General features: G+C 54.1%; 1 protein-coding gene across 7 annotated transcripts; it reads left to right on the top strand.

The window, feature by feature from the left end:
- The first annotated feature begins 4,260 nt into the window (after positions 1-4,260).
- Positions 4,261-11,596, top strand: NRBP2 (nuclear receptor binding protein 2). Of its 7 annotated transcripts, none has more exons than XM_005215148.5 (18): positions 4,261-4,672; positions 5,144-5,266; positions 5,334-5,435; positions 5,535-5,624; positions 5,777-5,817; positions 5,920-6,014; positions 6,161-6,184; positions 6,255-6,338; positions 6,410-6,465; positions 6,560-6,655; positions 7,617-7,749; positions 7,865-7,967; positions 8,068-8,118; positions 8,180-8,336; positions 9,253-9,306; positions 9,417-9,480; positions 9,583-9,638; positions 9,730-11,593. In XM_005215148.5, the coding sequence occupies exons 1-18, from the start codon at positions 4,550-4,552 to the stop codon at positions 9,796-9,798; spliced, it is 1,521 nt and encodes a 506-aa protein (XP_005215205.1). In that variant the 5' UTR covers positions 4,261-4,549; the 3' UTR covers positions 9,799-11,593. The 7 variants fall into 7 exon arrangements, with proteins under 7 accessions (XP_005215205.1, XP_005215204.1, XP_005215200.1 ...); XM_005215147.5 differs by having other exon boundaries at positions 9,253-9,302; NM_001077848.2 differs by having other exon boundaries at positions 4,550-4,672; positions 8,201-8,336; positions 9,730-11,596.
- The last annotated feature ends 3,574 nt before the right edge of the window (positions 11,597-15,170 follow it).

Consider the following 15,170-nt stretch of genomic DNA (forward strand, 5'->3'; position numbering starts at 1 on the left):
TGCCCCCAATCCCTCCCAGCATCAGAGTCTTTTCCAATGAGTCAACTCTTCGCATGAGGTGGCCAAAGTACTGGAGTTTCCTCTTTAGCATCATTCCTTCCAAAGAAATCCCAGGGCTGATCTCCTTCAGAATGGACTGGTTGGATCTCCTTGCAGTCCAAGGGACTCTCAAGAGTCTTCTCCAGCACCACAGTTCAAAAGCATCAATTCTTCGGCACTCAGCCTTCTTCACAGTCCAACTCTCACATCCATACATGACCACAGGAAAAACCATAGCCTTGACTAGACAAATTTTGTTGGCAAACTAATGTCTCTGCTTTTGAATATGCTATCTAGGTTGGTCATAACTTTCCTTCCAAGGAGCAAGCGTCTTTTAATTTCATGGCTGCAGTCACCATCTGCGGTGATTTTGGAGCCCCAAAAAAGAAAGTCTGACACTGTTTCCACTGTTTCCCCATCTATTTCCCATGAAGTGATGGGACCAGATGCCATGATCTTAGTTTTCTGAATGTTGAGCTTTAAGCCAACTTTTTCACTCTCCACTTTCACTTTCACCAAGAGGCTTTTTAGTTCTTTTTCACTTTCTGCCATAAGGGTGGTGTCATCTGCATATCTGAGGTTATTGATATTTCTCCCAGCAATCTTGATTCCAGCTTGTGTTTCTTCCAGTCCAACGTTTCTCATGATGTACTCTGCATAGAAGTTAAATAAGCAGGGTGACAATATACAGCCTTGACGTACTCCTTTTCCTATTTGGAACCAGTCTGTTGTTCCATGTCCAGTTCTAACTGTTGCTTCGTGACCTGCATACAGATTTCTCAAGAGGCAGGCCTCAGGTGGTCTGGTGTTCCCATCTCTTTCAGAATTTTCCACAGTTGATTGTGATCCACACAGTCAAAGGCTTTGGCATAGTCAATAAAGCAGAAATAGATATTTTTCTGGAACTCTCTTGCTTTTTCCATGATCCAGCGGATGTTGGCAATTTGAACACAGAACTGTACAAAACAGATCTTCATGACCCAGATAATCATGATGGTGTGATCCCTCACCTAAATCCTGACGTCTGGAATGTGAAGTCAAGTGGACCTTAGGAAGCATCACTGCAAACAAAGCTAGTGGAGGTGACGGAATTCCAGCTGAGCTGTTTCAAATCCTCAAAGATGATGCTGTGAAAATGCTGCACTCAATATGCCAGCAAATTTGGAAAACTCAGCAGTGGCCACGGGACTGGAAAAGGTCAGTTTTCATTTCAATCCCAAAGAAAGGCAATGCCAAAGAATGCTCAAACTACCGCACAATTGCACTCATCTCACGTTAGTAAAGTAATCCTCAAAATTCTCCAAGCCAGTCTTCAGCAATATGTGAACCGTGAACTTCCAGATGTTCAAGCTGGTTTTAGCAAAGGCAGAGGAACCAGAGATCAAATTGCTAACATCCACTGGATCATGGGAAAGGCAAAAGAGTTCCAGAAAAACATCTATTTTTGCTTAATGACCATGACAAAGCCTCTGACTGTGTGGATCACAATAAACTGTGGAAAATTCTGAAAGAGACGCGAATACCAGACCACCTGACCTGCCTCTTGAGAAACCTGTATGCAGGTCAGGAAGCAACAGTTAGAACTGGACATGGAACAACAGACTGGTTCCAAATAGGAAAAGGAGTATGTCAAGACTGTATATATTGTCACCATGCATATTTAACTTATGTGCAGAGTACAACATGTGAAACGCTGGGCTGGATGAGGCACAAGCTGGAATTAAGATTGCTGGGAGAAATATTAATAACCTCAGATATGAAGGTGACACCACGCTTATGGCAGAAAGTGAAGAAGAACTAAAAAGCCTTTTGATGAAAGTGAAAGTGGAGAGTGAAAAAGTTGGCTTAAAGCTCAACATTCAAAAAACTAAGAACATGGTAGCCCGTCCCATCATTTCATGGCAAATAGATGTGGAAACGGTGGCTGACTTTATTTTTTAGGGCTCCAAAATCACTGCCGATGATGACTGCAGCCATGAAATTAAAAGACGCTTACTCCTTGGAAGAAAAGTTATGACCAACCTATACAGCATGTTAAAAAGCAGAAACATTAGTTTGTCATCATAGGTCTGTCTTGCCAAGACTATGCTTTTTCCAGTGGTCATGTATGGATGTGAGAGTTGGAATATAAAGAAAGCTGAGTGCCGAAGAATTGATGCTTTTGAACTGTGATGTTGGAGAAGACTCTTGAGAGTCCCTTGGACTGCAAGGAGATCAAACTAGCTGAGGCTCCAATACTTTGGCCACCTGATGCAAAGAGCTGACTCAGTTGAAAAGACCCTGATCCTGGGAAAGATTGAAGGCAGGAGAAGGGGACAACAGAGGATGAGATGGTTGGATGGCATTACCGACTCAATGGACATGCGTTTGAGTAGACTCCAGTAGTTGGTGATGGATAGGGAGGCTTGGCATGCTGTGGTCCATGGGGCCACAGAGTTGGACACGACTGAGCTACTGAACTGAACTGAACTGATGGCCTTTACAACAGCTTCCCAGGTTGCTCAGTGGTAAAGAATCTGCCTGCCAATGCAGAAGCTGCAGGTTCAGGCTCTGGGGTTGGAAGATTCCCTGTAGGAGCAACTGGCAACCCCCTGCAGTATTCTTACCTGGAGAATTCCATGGACAGAGAAGCCTCACAGGCAACAGTCTCTAGGGCCACTGAGTCGAACACGACTGAACATGCATGTACTCCACTCCACTCCATGGCTTTTACAGTTTACAAGGAATTGTTTGTATGTCAACAAAGCTCTCTTCTTTGATTTCAACTTTTTGAAAGTTCCTCCACAAAATTCTCTCTCCTTATTATAAACATAAGATATTAAACAAGGACAATAAGCATTGATAACCTAAGGTGACATACAGCTGTATCCAGCATGGTCTCTGCTTCCCATGGATTTAGGTCTAAGTCTTGGATGATCCTGGAGCTTCAGACATTGATCACAGAGTGTCTGGTTGGCACAGGTGGCATTGGGCCAAGTCTTCCTGGTTCCTCCATTTTCATAGAGAGTTCTGAGCAGTGAGTGGTATTTTCTCAGGATCACCTTGGGTGAGTGGAGTGTGGAACGTGGGAGCTTTGCTTGTCCCATCAGGATGACAGCAGTGGAGTTAAGTCTGTGCAGAAGGTGGGGGAGCGAGGTGTAGTAGGCGACTCCGAAACCAGCAGGGCTGAAGGCCTTTGGACCGAGCTGGAGACGCTGGAGCTCAGGGTTGAGAGATAGTGGGTACCTGTGTCCACAGCCTTTCTCCCCAGAAAGAGAAAGTGAAGGGTGAGTGGGAACCCAGCAGGTGAGAGGAAGGAGATAGTAGGAAAGTAGTGAAAGTGAAGTGAATTCGCTGGGTCATGTCTGATTTTTTGTGACCCTGTGGACTGTAGCCTACCAGGCTTCTCCATGGGATTTTCCAGAGTACCAGAGTGGGTTGCCATTTCCTTCTCCAGGTGATCTTCCCAACCCAGGGATCAAACCGGGTCTCCCGCATTGCAGGCAGACGCTTTACCCTCTGAGCCACCAGGGAAGCCCAGGAAAGTATTGGGGGTCACTAATTACAGGCGTGAGTTTGAGTAAACTCCGGGAGTTTGTGATGGACAGGGAGGCCTGGTTTGCTGCAAATCATGGGGTCGCAAAGAGTCGGATATGACTGAGCGACTGACTGAATTGAACTGAACTGAACTCAATTACAGTCTACCTCTTGGGTATTCTTCTGTCTCCTTAAGAGAGATGTGTTCCTTAAGGGAGGAGGGACGGACGCTTCTCTGTGGCCTGACCTCAGACCCTCGTGGTGCAACCCCGGGCTACGCGGGCTGCCCCTCGACCTGCTCCACGCTGGCTTCACTCCAAGGCGGGAGCCTGGGGACCATGTGCTTGACGGAGTGTGGCGCGGAAGCGGTGCAGGAAGTACGAGCGGCTTCCAGAGCTGGGCAGGGCCAGTGAGCGCAGGCCAGCGCGCGTTCGGGGAGGTTCCGACGGACCTGGCCTCAGGCCGCCACGGAAAGCCCCGCGCCCGGGTCGCCGGGCTAAGGCTGGTCCCTGGACAGCCGAGAGCTGCGCGTCCCAGCAGAAGCCTGGCTGGGACCCAGGCGGGCGGGGCCTCTGGAGGGGCGGGGCTGTGGGCTGGCGGGGGAGGCCTTAGGTGCAGTGGGCGGGGCCTTCGTGGGTGTGGCGGGGCGTGGGGCGGGGCATCGGGCGGGGCGGGGTTCCATGCGGTGGGGCACAGGGCTGGGACAGGTGGGGCTTCCGCGGGGTGCCGCGAGGGCTCTCTGCCTTGTGCGTGGAGCCTCCGCTTCGGCTCCGGCCCGGGGAGGCGGCTCCGGCGGGGCAGGCGGGCTCCACCCCCGGGCCGGCCGCGTGCCCGCGCCTCCCAATTCCCAGAACCAGAGTGGGGGCTCGAGGGGGTGGTGGCGGCAGCTCCGCTTCCAGCTGGGCGTCTGGGCGCGGGGCCAGGACGGGCGGAGAGCGGCGGCGGCGCTGGGCGGCGGATCGCGCGCAGGGCGGTGGCCTGAACCGGCCGAGCCATGGCGGCCCCGGAGCTGGTGCCGAGGCGGGGCCGGGAGCGGGAACGGGAGGACGAGAGTGAGGACGAGAGCGACATTCTGGAAGAGAGCCCGTGCGGCCGCTGGCAGAAGCGGCGGGAGCAGGTGGGCACAGCGGGGCGGAGCGGGGCGCCGCCCACCTCGGGTGGAGGGGCCCTGGGGCCACGCGGGGCCGTGCGCACTCTGGGGGAGCCAGGAGGCCGGGAACCTGCCCGAACCCTCGCGCAGGCGGCCTCCTTCTCGATGCGCGCTCGTACTGCTTTAGCCTGGCCCCCACGCCCTGGTGAGAAACCCCCTCTTTCTTAAGGGCCAGTCTCTCGAGACCACCTCCCCATGCCTCTGAGATCACCTGTTAGCCTCCTGGGAACCATCCTCAAAAAAACCCGAAGCATGCCCCAAATCCCCACAGCCCAGCCCCAGGATACCACACCTCTGCTCCTGGGTCCCCAGCTTCTCCCTGGAACACCAGTGCCTGCCTCACACCCTCCCGCTGGTGGATAGGATGTGACTGGGGACTGAGCCTCCCCCGACACTTCACTCATGCCCCCCCACCTCCATCCCCACCCCCACCCCCAGGTGAATCAGGGAAACATGCCGGGGGTCCAGAGCACATTCCTGGCCATGGACACTGAGGAGGGGGTGGAGGTGGTGTGGAACGAGCTGCACTTTGCTGACAGGAAGGCCTTCTTGGTCCACGAGGTAAGGCCCGCTGCCCCACCCCCCCACCCCTCCCCCATCATCCTGGTGACTGCACCCCCCTTCCCAGGAGAAGATCCAGACCATGTTTGAGCAGCTGGCCCTGGTAGACCACCCCAATATTGTCAAGCTGCATAAGTACTGGCTGGACGCCTCAGAGTCCCGAGCGCGGGTAAGCCCCTGGGCAGGCCATGGGGTGGTGGGGCACCAGTGGGTGGGGTGGCTGTGGGCACCCACTGTTGGTGGAGCCCGTGAGTTTGCCGCCTCGCAGGTCATCTTCATCACAGAGTATGTGTCGTCAGGCAGCCTCAAGCAATTCCTCAAAAAGACCAAGAAGAACCACAAGGCCATGAATGCCAGGGTATGCAAGTGGGCTGGTGTGGGTCAGGGCCAGGCTGGGGTCCGGATGCTGTTGGGGACAGAGACAGTGAGGGGCACGGGGCAGGGCTGGGCCAGGCGGCCCAGGCCCAGCTGCCTTTTGGAGCCCACCTCATGGAGTCCATCCACCGCCAGGCCTGGAAGCGCTGGTGCACACAGATCCTGTCTGCACTCAGGTGAGGGCCTGGGCTTGCCTGAACACCTGCCTGCGATCTCCCCCATCCACCCTGCCTCCTGGCACCCCTGACCCAGCTCCACCGGCTCTCCCCTTCTCCCAGCTTTCTGCACGCCTGCAGCCCCCCAATCATCCATGGGAACCTGACCAGCGACACCATCTTCATCCAGCACAACGGCCTCATCAAGATTGGCTCCGGTGCTGGCGGGGAGGAGGGGGCGGCGAGGAGGAGAGGGTGGTGGGGAGGCTGGGCCGGGCGGGACCTGTTGGGAACACAGGGCTGATGACGCTGCGCGCCCTGTCACGTTGACACCTGCTCTTTCTCCCCGTGGGGACCGGCTCAGTGTGGCACCGGATCTTCTCCAACGGTGCGTGGGGACTCTGGGGGATGGGGGGCCATGGAGAGGCCCGGTCTGCTCACCCCCTGCTTTCCCGTAGCGCTCCCCGACGATCTTCGAAGTCCCATCCGTGTTGAGCGGGAGGAACCTCGGAACCTGCATTTCTTCCCGCCAGAGTATGGAGGTGAATCCAGGAGGCCCCCACCCTGCCCCCTGCATCCGCCTTACCCGTCCTGACCCGCTCTCCCCTTTCAGAGGTTGCTGATGGCACTGCCGTGGACATCTTCTCCTTTGGGATGTGCGCACTAGAGGTACTAACCCAGTGTAGCCTGGGGCCCTCCTCCCAGCTAGCTCCCCCAACCCCACCCGTCCCTTCCCCCTGCCTGACCTTGCCCTGCCCCCCAGATGGCTGTGCTGGAGATCCAGGCCAATGGGGACACCCGGGTCACAGAGGAGGCCATCACTCGTGCCAGGCACTCGCTGAGCGACCCCAACATGCGGGTAAGCAGCTCGCCCTGCCCCTGTGAGTTGGCTGTCAGTGTTCCAGGCTGGGCAGTGAGGGGCCTCAGGCAGGCCTGCAGATGGTGCAGGTCAGAGCCAGGCTGCTGCACCAGCCCTTCCCCTGCAAGGCGGGCCTTACCAGGCAGGTGTGTTGCGGGGCAGACCTGATGGCATGAGGGAACATCCTGAGCACAGAGATATGCTTTAAGTGTGGGTGCAGTGTTTATGCCAGTTTTATAAAGAAACAGGTTCAGAGAGCCTTTAGCGTGAATGGTGGAGCCAGTGTATGTCTAGGTCTGCCCAACTCCACGGCCCTGCCTGTAAGCTTTCAGGAGACTGGCTGAGAGGATCCCAGGGGGCAAGGTGGGTGGGTGCAGACGGCATATGCTCAGAAGCTGCAGCCACAACCTCTGTGGCCAGACTTCAGCGACTACCTGGCTTAACCCATGGCCTCTGGGACTGGTGGGGCCTGGGTGGGACTGAGACAGACATGGAGCCAGGATGGACCCAGAGGCAGTGAGGGCCTGGATGTGGGGCAAGGGAGGCACCCCTCAAGGCCATCTGCAGAGCCAGTCCTGACTTGCAGCACCAGAAGTAGGGCAGGCAGGTGGGCTCAGGCTGGGCTGCTCCGAGTTCAGGGGCCCAGGCTGATCTGCCAGCACTCTGCCCAGGCCTGGGCTCCAAGGCAGGGGCTGGTGTCTATCCTCAGTGTGCAGTCTTCATCTGTCACTTGGGGATGACAGTGCCAGCCCCCCTCAGAAACTGGGGCGGGGGTGCCTACTGGAAGGAAAACAAAGGCAGCTCTGGGCCCCGGGAAGACTCCACTGTCCTGTTTGAAGACCCAGGTCCTGGCCTGGCGGCTAACAGGATGCCTCTCCCTGTGCCGGAAGCTGCATGAAGGCTCCCAGAGGCTTGGGGCCAGAGCAGAGAGGCTACACCCACTTCTGCCCCCTCTCCGCAGGAGTTCATCCTCTCCTGCCTAGCCCGGGACCCTGCCCGCCGGCCCTCTGCCCACAACCTCCTCTTCCACCGCGTGCTGTTCGAGGTGCACTCGCTGAAGCTCCTGGCTGCCCACTGCTTCATCCAGCACCAGTGTGAGGGGCAGGTCGGCCTGGGGGTGGGCCAGGGCCTGGGGTCAGGCTGCAGAAGGAGGCCCGGCAGGACCCCATGCTTCAGGGCCCGCCGCCTGTGTGCTCCCGCGGCCCATAGACCTCATGCCTGAGAATGTGGTAGAGGAAAAGACCAAGGCGATGGACCCGCACGCAGTCCTGGCGGAGATCCCCCGGCCCCCCTGGCCCCCGCTGCAGTGGCGGTGAGTGACCTGCAGCCCAGAGGCCTCCCTGCTCCTCCTGGCCAGCCCAGCCCCACTGGCCAGGCCAGCCATCCTCACGTTCTTCTTACACCCACGCCAGGTACTCAGAAGTCTCCTGCTTAGAGCTTGACAAGTTCCTAGAGGACGTCAGGTGAGGGCTGGAGTGAGCCTGGGGAGGGGGCAACTGTCGGGCCTGAACCCCCAGCTGGCAGCACCCTGCACCGTGTCCCTAGGAATGGGATCTACCCGCTGATGAACTTTGCTGCTGCCCGGCCCCTGGGGCTGCCCCGTGTGCTGGCCCCACCCACCGAGGAAGCCCCGAAGGCCAAGACCCCAACACCAGAGCCTTTTGACTCAGAGACCAGAAAGGTAAGCTTCCACCCCTGCTGCACAGACCTGACCACTGTCCAGACAGGCTCCCTTACCAGGGGCTTCAAGTCTGCCGGGCCAGCTCTCCTCCCGGCTGCTGGAGGCCAAGGCCTGCCTGATCACTCTGTGGAACCTGGGGGGGGGGGGGGGGAGGGCAGTAGTGCAAGCTGAGAGACCCCTCTCCCAGAGGCTCTGCAAGGAAAGGCTCCTGCAGGCCCTTGCCCCACACACGGCTCTGACCCACCTCCTTGGCCTGCGGATTCCCTGACATCTGTGCCCTCGTGTCTCCTCCAAGGCCCCTAGGCCCTGAGATTCCCCTGGCCCCTCCTGCAAGGCTCCCCCCTGGCCAGGGGACTCCTGGGCAGCCTCAGCCCCTCTCCCTCTCCATGTCCACACCCACCGGTTTCCAGAGGCCGTGGCTTCGGCCTTGGGTGTGTCTCTGTGGTTACTGCCCTGATCTGGGCTTCCTTTGTTCCCCACCGAGATGCTGCACCAGCCCCTTGCCTGGTCGCCTGCTGCTGGCTTCCCTCCACAATGCAGCCAGAATTCTTGTTCTGGATAGGGGGCACAGTCGGAGGTCCTCAGCCCCCCACTCTGAGGCCTGGTCTTACTGGCATCCTGGGCTTCTGCTGTCCTGTCGCAGAGGATCTTGCTCTTCCTACCCTTCCCACAGCTTGTCCAGGTGTTCTCTCCACCTGTGAAACCATCCTAAAGCATCCTCCAGCTTCAGTATCTACCCCTCTGAAAGTTTTGGCAGGCTCCTAGCAGTGAGATGTGCTTTCTAGTTTGCCCTTAGAGATTTTTCCCATCTCTGGTCTTTACTACCCGTGCCTGGCCCTTTGAGGCAGCATTTGAGCTTGCTGCCAGAGGTTGAGGTCCGGCCTTTGAGTGACCTTGGCCTGTGTCTTCCCCGCAGGTGATCCAGATGCAGTGTAACCTGGAAAGGAGCGAGGACCAGGCGCGCTGGCACGTGAGCTTGGGGTGGGGGGCGGGGGCTGCTGCCGGCAGAGATGCCGAAGCGGGAGGAGAGGGACCGGGCCAACCCGAGCCCACCACACCCTCCTGCCTCCACCTCCTCAGCTCACTCTGCTCCTGGTGCTGGAGGACCGGCTTCATCGGCAGCTCACCTATGACCTGCTCCCAAGTAGGCTGAGGGTGGGGGTGGAGGTGGGGGGGGAACCCCGGGCGGGGGCGGGGGTGGGCAGGCAGCGCTGCAGGTCTCATGCCCTGGCTTCCCCCGCCGCAGCCGACAGTGCCCAAGACCTGGCCGCCGAGCTGGTGCACTACGGCTTCGTCCACGAGGTGAGGTGTGCGGGCTGGGTGCGGCCAGCCTGGGAGGGCGGCAGGGTGGGCCGCGCCCCTCCGTCCCCCATGCCTCCCTCCCGTCCTGCAGGACGATCGGCCGAAGCTGGCCGCCTTCCTGGACAGCACCTTCCTCAAGTACCGTGGAGCTCAGCCGTGACCTTGATTCACCTCAGGGCCCCAAGCCCCCTGGAAGCCAACCTCTTGGCTCCCTGGGGAAGCTTGGCATTGGCCCCTGCAGTTGGGTGGGGAACCAGGGTCCCTGTCTGCCTGTGTGCCTGCTAGCGAGAACCTCCCCTCGCATAGCTCCCACAGCCCTGGGGTGGGGCTGAGGGTGGCGGGGTCGGGCCCACCGGGGGTAAGGGAGCCGGTGCTGGGGGGCTGGTTAGCTGCTGCGTGTCCTTAGGAGCAGGATGTCCCGTGCAGCCAGCTTCCACAATTTCCTGGCCGTGTGGTCACGGAGGGGCTGCCGCACGGGGAACCACGCATAGTGCTGGGGGCTGAGGGGTGGAGGTCAGCCCTGGACAGCTGTGCACCCAGGCAAACGCTGCATTGCAAGTTGGTGCCACTGACTCACACGAGGAACCACCACCTTAAACTGATGGTAAAGCAGCTGCAAGTGTCGGGCACCGTGCTGGGCGAGGGGCGTGGCCATGACCCGGAAGCTCGTATGGCTCTTGCCCCCTGCCCCCCGTCCAGGGCAGACCCACTTCCGGGCCCCTCTCTGGCTCCTGCAGCCCCCACAAAGAGCTGTTCTCTGTCCACGTCCCCTGGCCGGAGTGGTCCATGTCAGATGCCCTCCCTGCTCCTCCCCAGCTCCCCCCTACTCGTGCTACCTCCCTGGGTCCTGGGGATATCAGCGCCCCCTCCATTTGCAAATGTAGTTAATCACTCTTGAACATTTAAAACCGCATGTATAAATTTAGCACATTCAGGTTTCTAAGTGTTTGAAATGTCAAACAAGAAAAGCCTACCACTGTATTAGTTCTCTGTTGTTGCTGTAGGTTTTTACCACAAACTCAGTGGCTTAAACCAACACATATATTAGTTCTGTAGGTCAGAAATCTGGCGCAGATCTCATCAGACTAACAACAAGGTTTTGTCACTCCTTTCTGGAGGTTCTTGGGGAGAAACCGTTTCCTACTCCTTCAGGTTGTTAGCCTTCAGGTGTCAGGAGCACGCAGGGCACCGGGCAGGAATTCAGTTCCTTGCAGTGATGGGGCCAAGGTTCCCATTCCCATGCTTGCTTAAACTGAAGGCCATCCTCAGCTTCTGGAGGCTGCCAGATCCCTTGGCTAATGGCCCCTTCCTCCATCTTCAAAGCCAGAAACATCGCATTGAGTCTTTCTCCTGAACTGTGTGTCTGGTTTTCTGCAGCCAGGAAACCTTCGTGTGGTTAGGTTGGGTCCACCTGGATAATCCGGGATAATCTCCCATCTCATGGTCCTTAATCTTAACCATATGTGCAAAATACTTTTCACCAAGTAAATAATATTCCCAGGTTCTGGGGGTTAGGACATGGAGATCTTTGTCATCCCACCTGCCACATCACCCCAACCAAAACCCCAAACCAACACCCCTTACCAAGACATGTCAGATACATTCCATGTAAAAATATGGTGAATCTCAAGTTATTTTAAATGTTCCAGTACTCTACAAAATTATTCAAGTCCTAACACCTTTCAGTTTAAAGTTACGCTTTAAAATAACTTACACATCTACTTGGAAATCCTGATGCCAAGCTGTCTGATTCTGCATCGTCTGAAACAGTTGGGAGTATCCAGTGCATAACCGATTGTGTCAGAGATTAAACTGAACTCAAAAGGATCAGTACTAGCACTGCTCCATTTCATGTCTGTTGAGGTTTTCATTTTAACTTTTATCTCTTCAAAGTGACATACCTATTATTTTCAAAGTGGAATTTTTTTAGGTCAATAATAAATAACTGATAAATACACTGTCTAACTCTGATTCTTTGCAAATTCAACTCTCTTAGCTGTTTCTTCAGGCATTTAAAATGCATGTTTCACAAGGACACGCACACATGCGTTCGCTGCTTTTCATCGGTTTTTCTACATTATCTGTCACCTGCGGGTGTCCTCTGGGGGGAAGGGAGGCCACTGGCCTCATCCCTTGACACAGCGCCATCTCAATGTGATGGGCACTATTACAGCTTCGCTCCCACAGGTCTCAGCAGAGAACAAGGTGTCCTAGGAAAATATTTGCTTCCTTGCACAACTTTTTGTTTTCCCTGCAGTTAATCATTGCCTTTTGGGGGGCTTAGTTTTCCATACATGTCATTAATTCCTCCCTAGATTCTCCTGCAGAAGTGTGAACCTCCTCTCAAACTTGGGATTTGTTGCATAAGTGCTATTTCCATCTTTTCCTGGACCCCTCACCCTGCCACCTGCCCCGGCTGTGAGCATGGGCTACGACTTCAGCAGTGTCCTGGAGCACCTCCTTTCTCTCCGCTGGAGCCCATGATTTCCTCCTCCTTGATTCATTTACGGAGTCTGCAGCTTGCCGTCACTACATTCACATCTGCTTGTTCGTGTAACTAGGTGCAAAGTTGGGCTTCTAGTCCCAAGAATTCCCATGCCTTTCTGAGTTCTGACCTTTGCGATGTCTTCTCTCTGGATCTTTTCTTTACCTGAATGCTTTGGAAATTATCAACTGTTGGGGGCCAGAGTGAGGTACTCCGCCCATGGCAAAGGTCATGAGGAAGGAGGCTCGACATACGCAAAGGCGGGATCGAGCCTCAGGAGTCCCCCTGGAAATCCTCGAGCGTCTACCCCCATAACCAGAGCCTGCCTACTTTACTACTTTGTGCTCTTACCTACACCTCTGACTTTACGGGGGGCTGTCCCCCACCACCTCTTTCGGAGAAGGAGTTAACCTAGAGCTCCAGTCAATAAAAACTCTTGGGTGTGACAAGAGTGTTTTAACCTACAAACTCCTCTGAAGGTTCTCTAGCCTGCCTGACAGGCTCGTCCGGCCACATGTGATTGCTCACAGCCTCCCAACCGTGAGAGGCACGAGATGCTTTAAACCTTCTAAAAACAGGTTCCTTAGAAAAGTTAGAAAACTATTAGTATAAGTATAATGGGCTGATTAGAAATTGTATTGGTGAAGGGTTTTTCATTTGTTGAGCCAATGTTTGTTGCTAAGTCTCCACATCCCCTGCCCTTACACACATTAATGAATATATAGAAGAAATAAGTATTAACCTTTGATATTAATCACGTTAGACCTTAGGCTAAGTAAATTCTTTCCTTAACTAAAACCCACTACACCCTCACCCTGTAGGAATGTAACTTTACTTGGGTGGCGTCTGTTTTGAGAATAATCAGCCCTGGAGAAATAAGTGTCCTGATTGACTGACCGCTGTCACAAGGAGAGGGTCGTAAATTGTCAGCAGGCCCCCCTGGCCAGAAGATGATGTAACACCCCTAAGACCTCTGTATACATTTGTGTGAAGCACCTGACTTTAATAAAAGTCAGGACTGCTGTCCCCACGTGACTTTTGTATAACATCTTAGTGTATAAAAACAGACTCTGGAAAATAAAGAATTGGGATCAGTTTCTCGAAATACTGGTCTCCCCATGTCGCTCTCTCTCTCACTCTGGCTGAGTCTCCATCTGGAGCGCGGAACCCACCATGCTTACTAATTATGCCTGGGCTTCTAAGGTCCGACCGGGGAGGCCTCAGTGTCTCCTCTCCTTCGGGAGAACGGAAGGACGCCTGCGGCCTACGTAAGTGGTGCAAACTTCTTGTCTTGAAGTTTTATTGGTCTCCCGCGTAAACCAAGCTACTCAGCCTCTTTTCTCCACTGAATTTTCCTACTGAGCTATCCTTATTCTATTACTCTTTATATCTTTAATTAATATCTAATTGAAGCTATTGTATCCTGATCCTCGCCTATGCCGTCTCTCCTTCGAATACCCTGGATCAGCCGGGGCTGGTCCCCGGCAGGATCAACGATGTGTCCTGATGTTGTTGTTCAGTCACTCAGTCTTGTCCGACTCTTTGTGACCCCATGGACTGCAGCATGCCAGGCCTCCCTGTCCATCACCATCTCCCAGTTTGCTCAGACTCGTGCCCATCGAGTCACTGATGCCCTCCAATCATCTCATCCTCTGTCATCCCCTTCTCCTTCTGCCTTCAATCTTTCCCACCATCAGGGTCTTTTCAAATGAGTCGGCTCTTTGGATCAGGTGGCCAAAGTATTGGAGCTTCGGCTTCAGCATCAGTCCCTCCAATGAATATTCAGGACTGATTTCCTTTAGGATTGACTGATTTGATCTCCTTGCTGCCCAAGGGACTCAAGAGTCTTCTTCAGCACCACAGTTCAAAGGCATCAGTTCTTTGGCACTCAGCCTTTTTCATTGTCCAGCTCTCAGATCAGTACATGACTACTGGAAAAACCATAGCTTTGACTATATGGACCTTTGCAGGCAAAGTAATGTCTCTGCTTTTTAATACGCTGTCTAGGTTTGTCACTGCTTTCCTTCCAAGGAGCAACCGTCTTTTAATTTCACGGCTGCAGTCATCATCCAGTCCAGAGTGATTGTGGAGCCCAAGAAAATAGTCTGTCACTGTTTCCATTGTTTCCCCATCTATTTACCATGAAGTGATGGGACCGGATGCCATGATCTTAGTTTTTTGAACGTTGAGTTTTAAGCCAGCTTTTTCACTCTCATCTTTCACCTTCAATTGAGAGGCTCTTTAATTCCTCTTCACTTTCTGCCATAAGGGTGGTGTCATCTGCATATCTGAGGTTCTGATGTAGACCTTCTCTCGCTTTTCTTCCATTATTATTTTTTATTGAAGTATAGCAGTTTATAATGTTGTGTTAATTACTCCTTTACAGCAAAGTGTTTTTTTTTTTTCTGTATTCTCTTTCACTATGGTTTATCACTTGATATTGAATACGTTGATAGTTCTCTGTGCTCTGCAGTAAGAACTCAATATGACTTTCCCTTTCATCTGTTGTCCAGAGATCCCAACCCTTCAGTTCTAAGAAGTTTTCTTTGCTGTTTTGATTTCTCCCCTTTCCTTTTCTGGAATGCTTACTTAGATGTTGGACTTATTTTCTGAGAGGTTAGGGGCAGAGGCTCTGGAGCCACTCAGCTGCTTCTGAGACAGTGGTTCAGATTGCATGGGGGTGGTCATGAGCTTGCACAAGTTAACTGTGAAAAGGAACGAGAACAGTGCCCAGCACACTAGCACTCTGAATGCAGCGATGCCAGATTTCACAGGCAGAGCTGCACCAGGGAGTGGTGCTTTAGCCCCCTCTTCCAGCCCCAGCCCACCCTATTGTGGAGGCCTCGGAGGCACCTGCTAGTTCTAGTACTGCAGAGTGCTGACGAGTGTGACAGTACTCTATTGTCTGTTTTCTAGCTATATGGTTTCATTGTTATACGTTCTGGAAGATTTCAACTTTATCTTGCAACTTCTCTGTTTAACTCTTCCTTTTCCTCTCATATTTTTCATTTGTAACTGCTTTCTCACTGGCTGAATGTTTGTTTTTT

This window comes from Bos taurus, chromosome 14, assembly GCF_002263795.3.
Source record: "Bos taurus isolate L1 Dominette 01449 registration number 42190680 breed Hereford chromosome 14, ARS-UCD2.0, whole genome shotgun sequence".
Lineage (NCBI taxonomy): Eukaryota > Metazoa > Chordata > Mammalia > Artiodactyla > Bovidae > Bos > Bos taurus.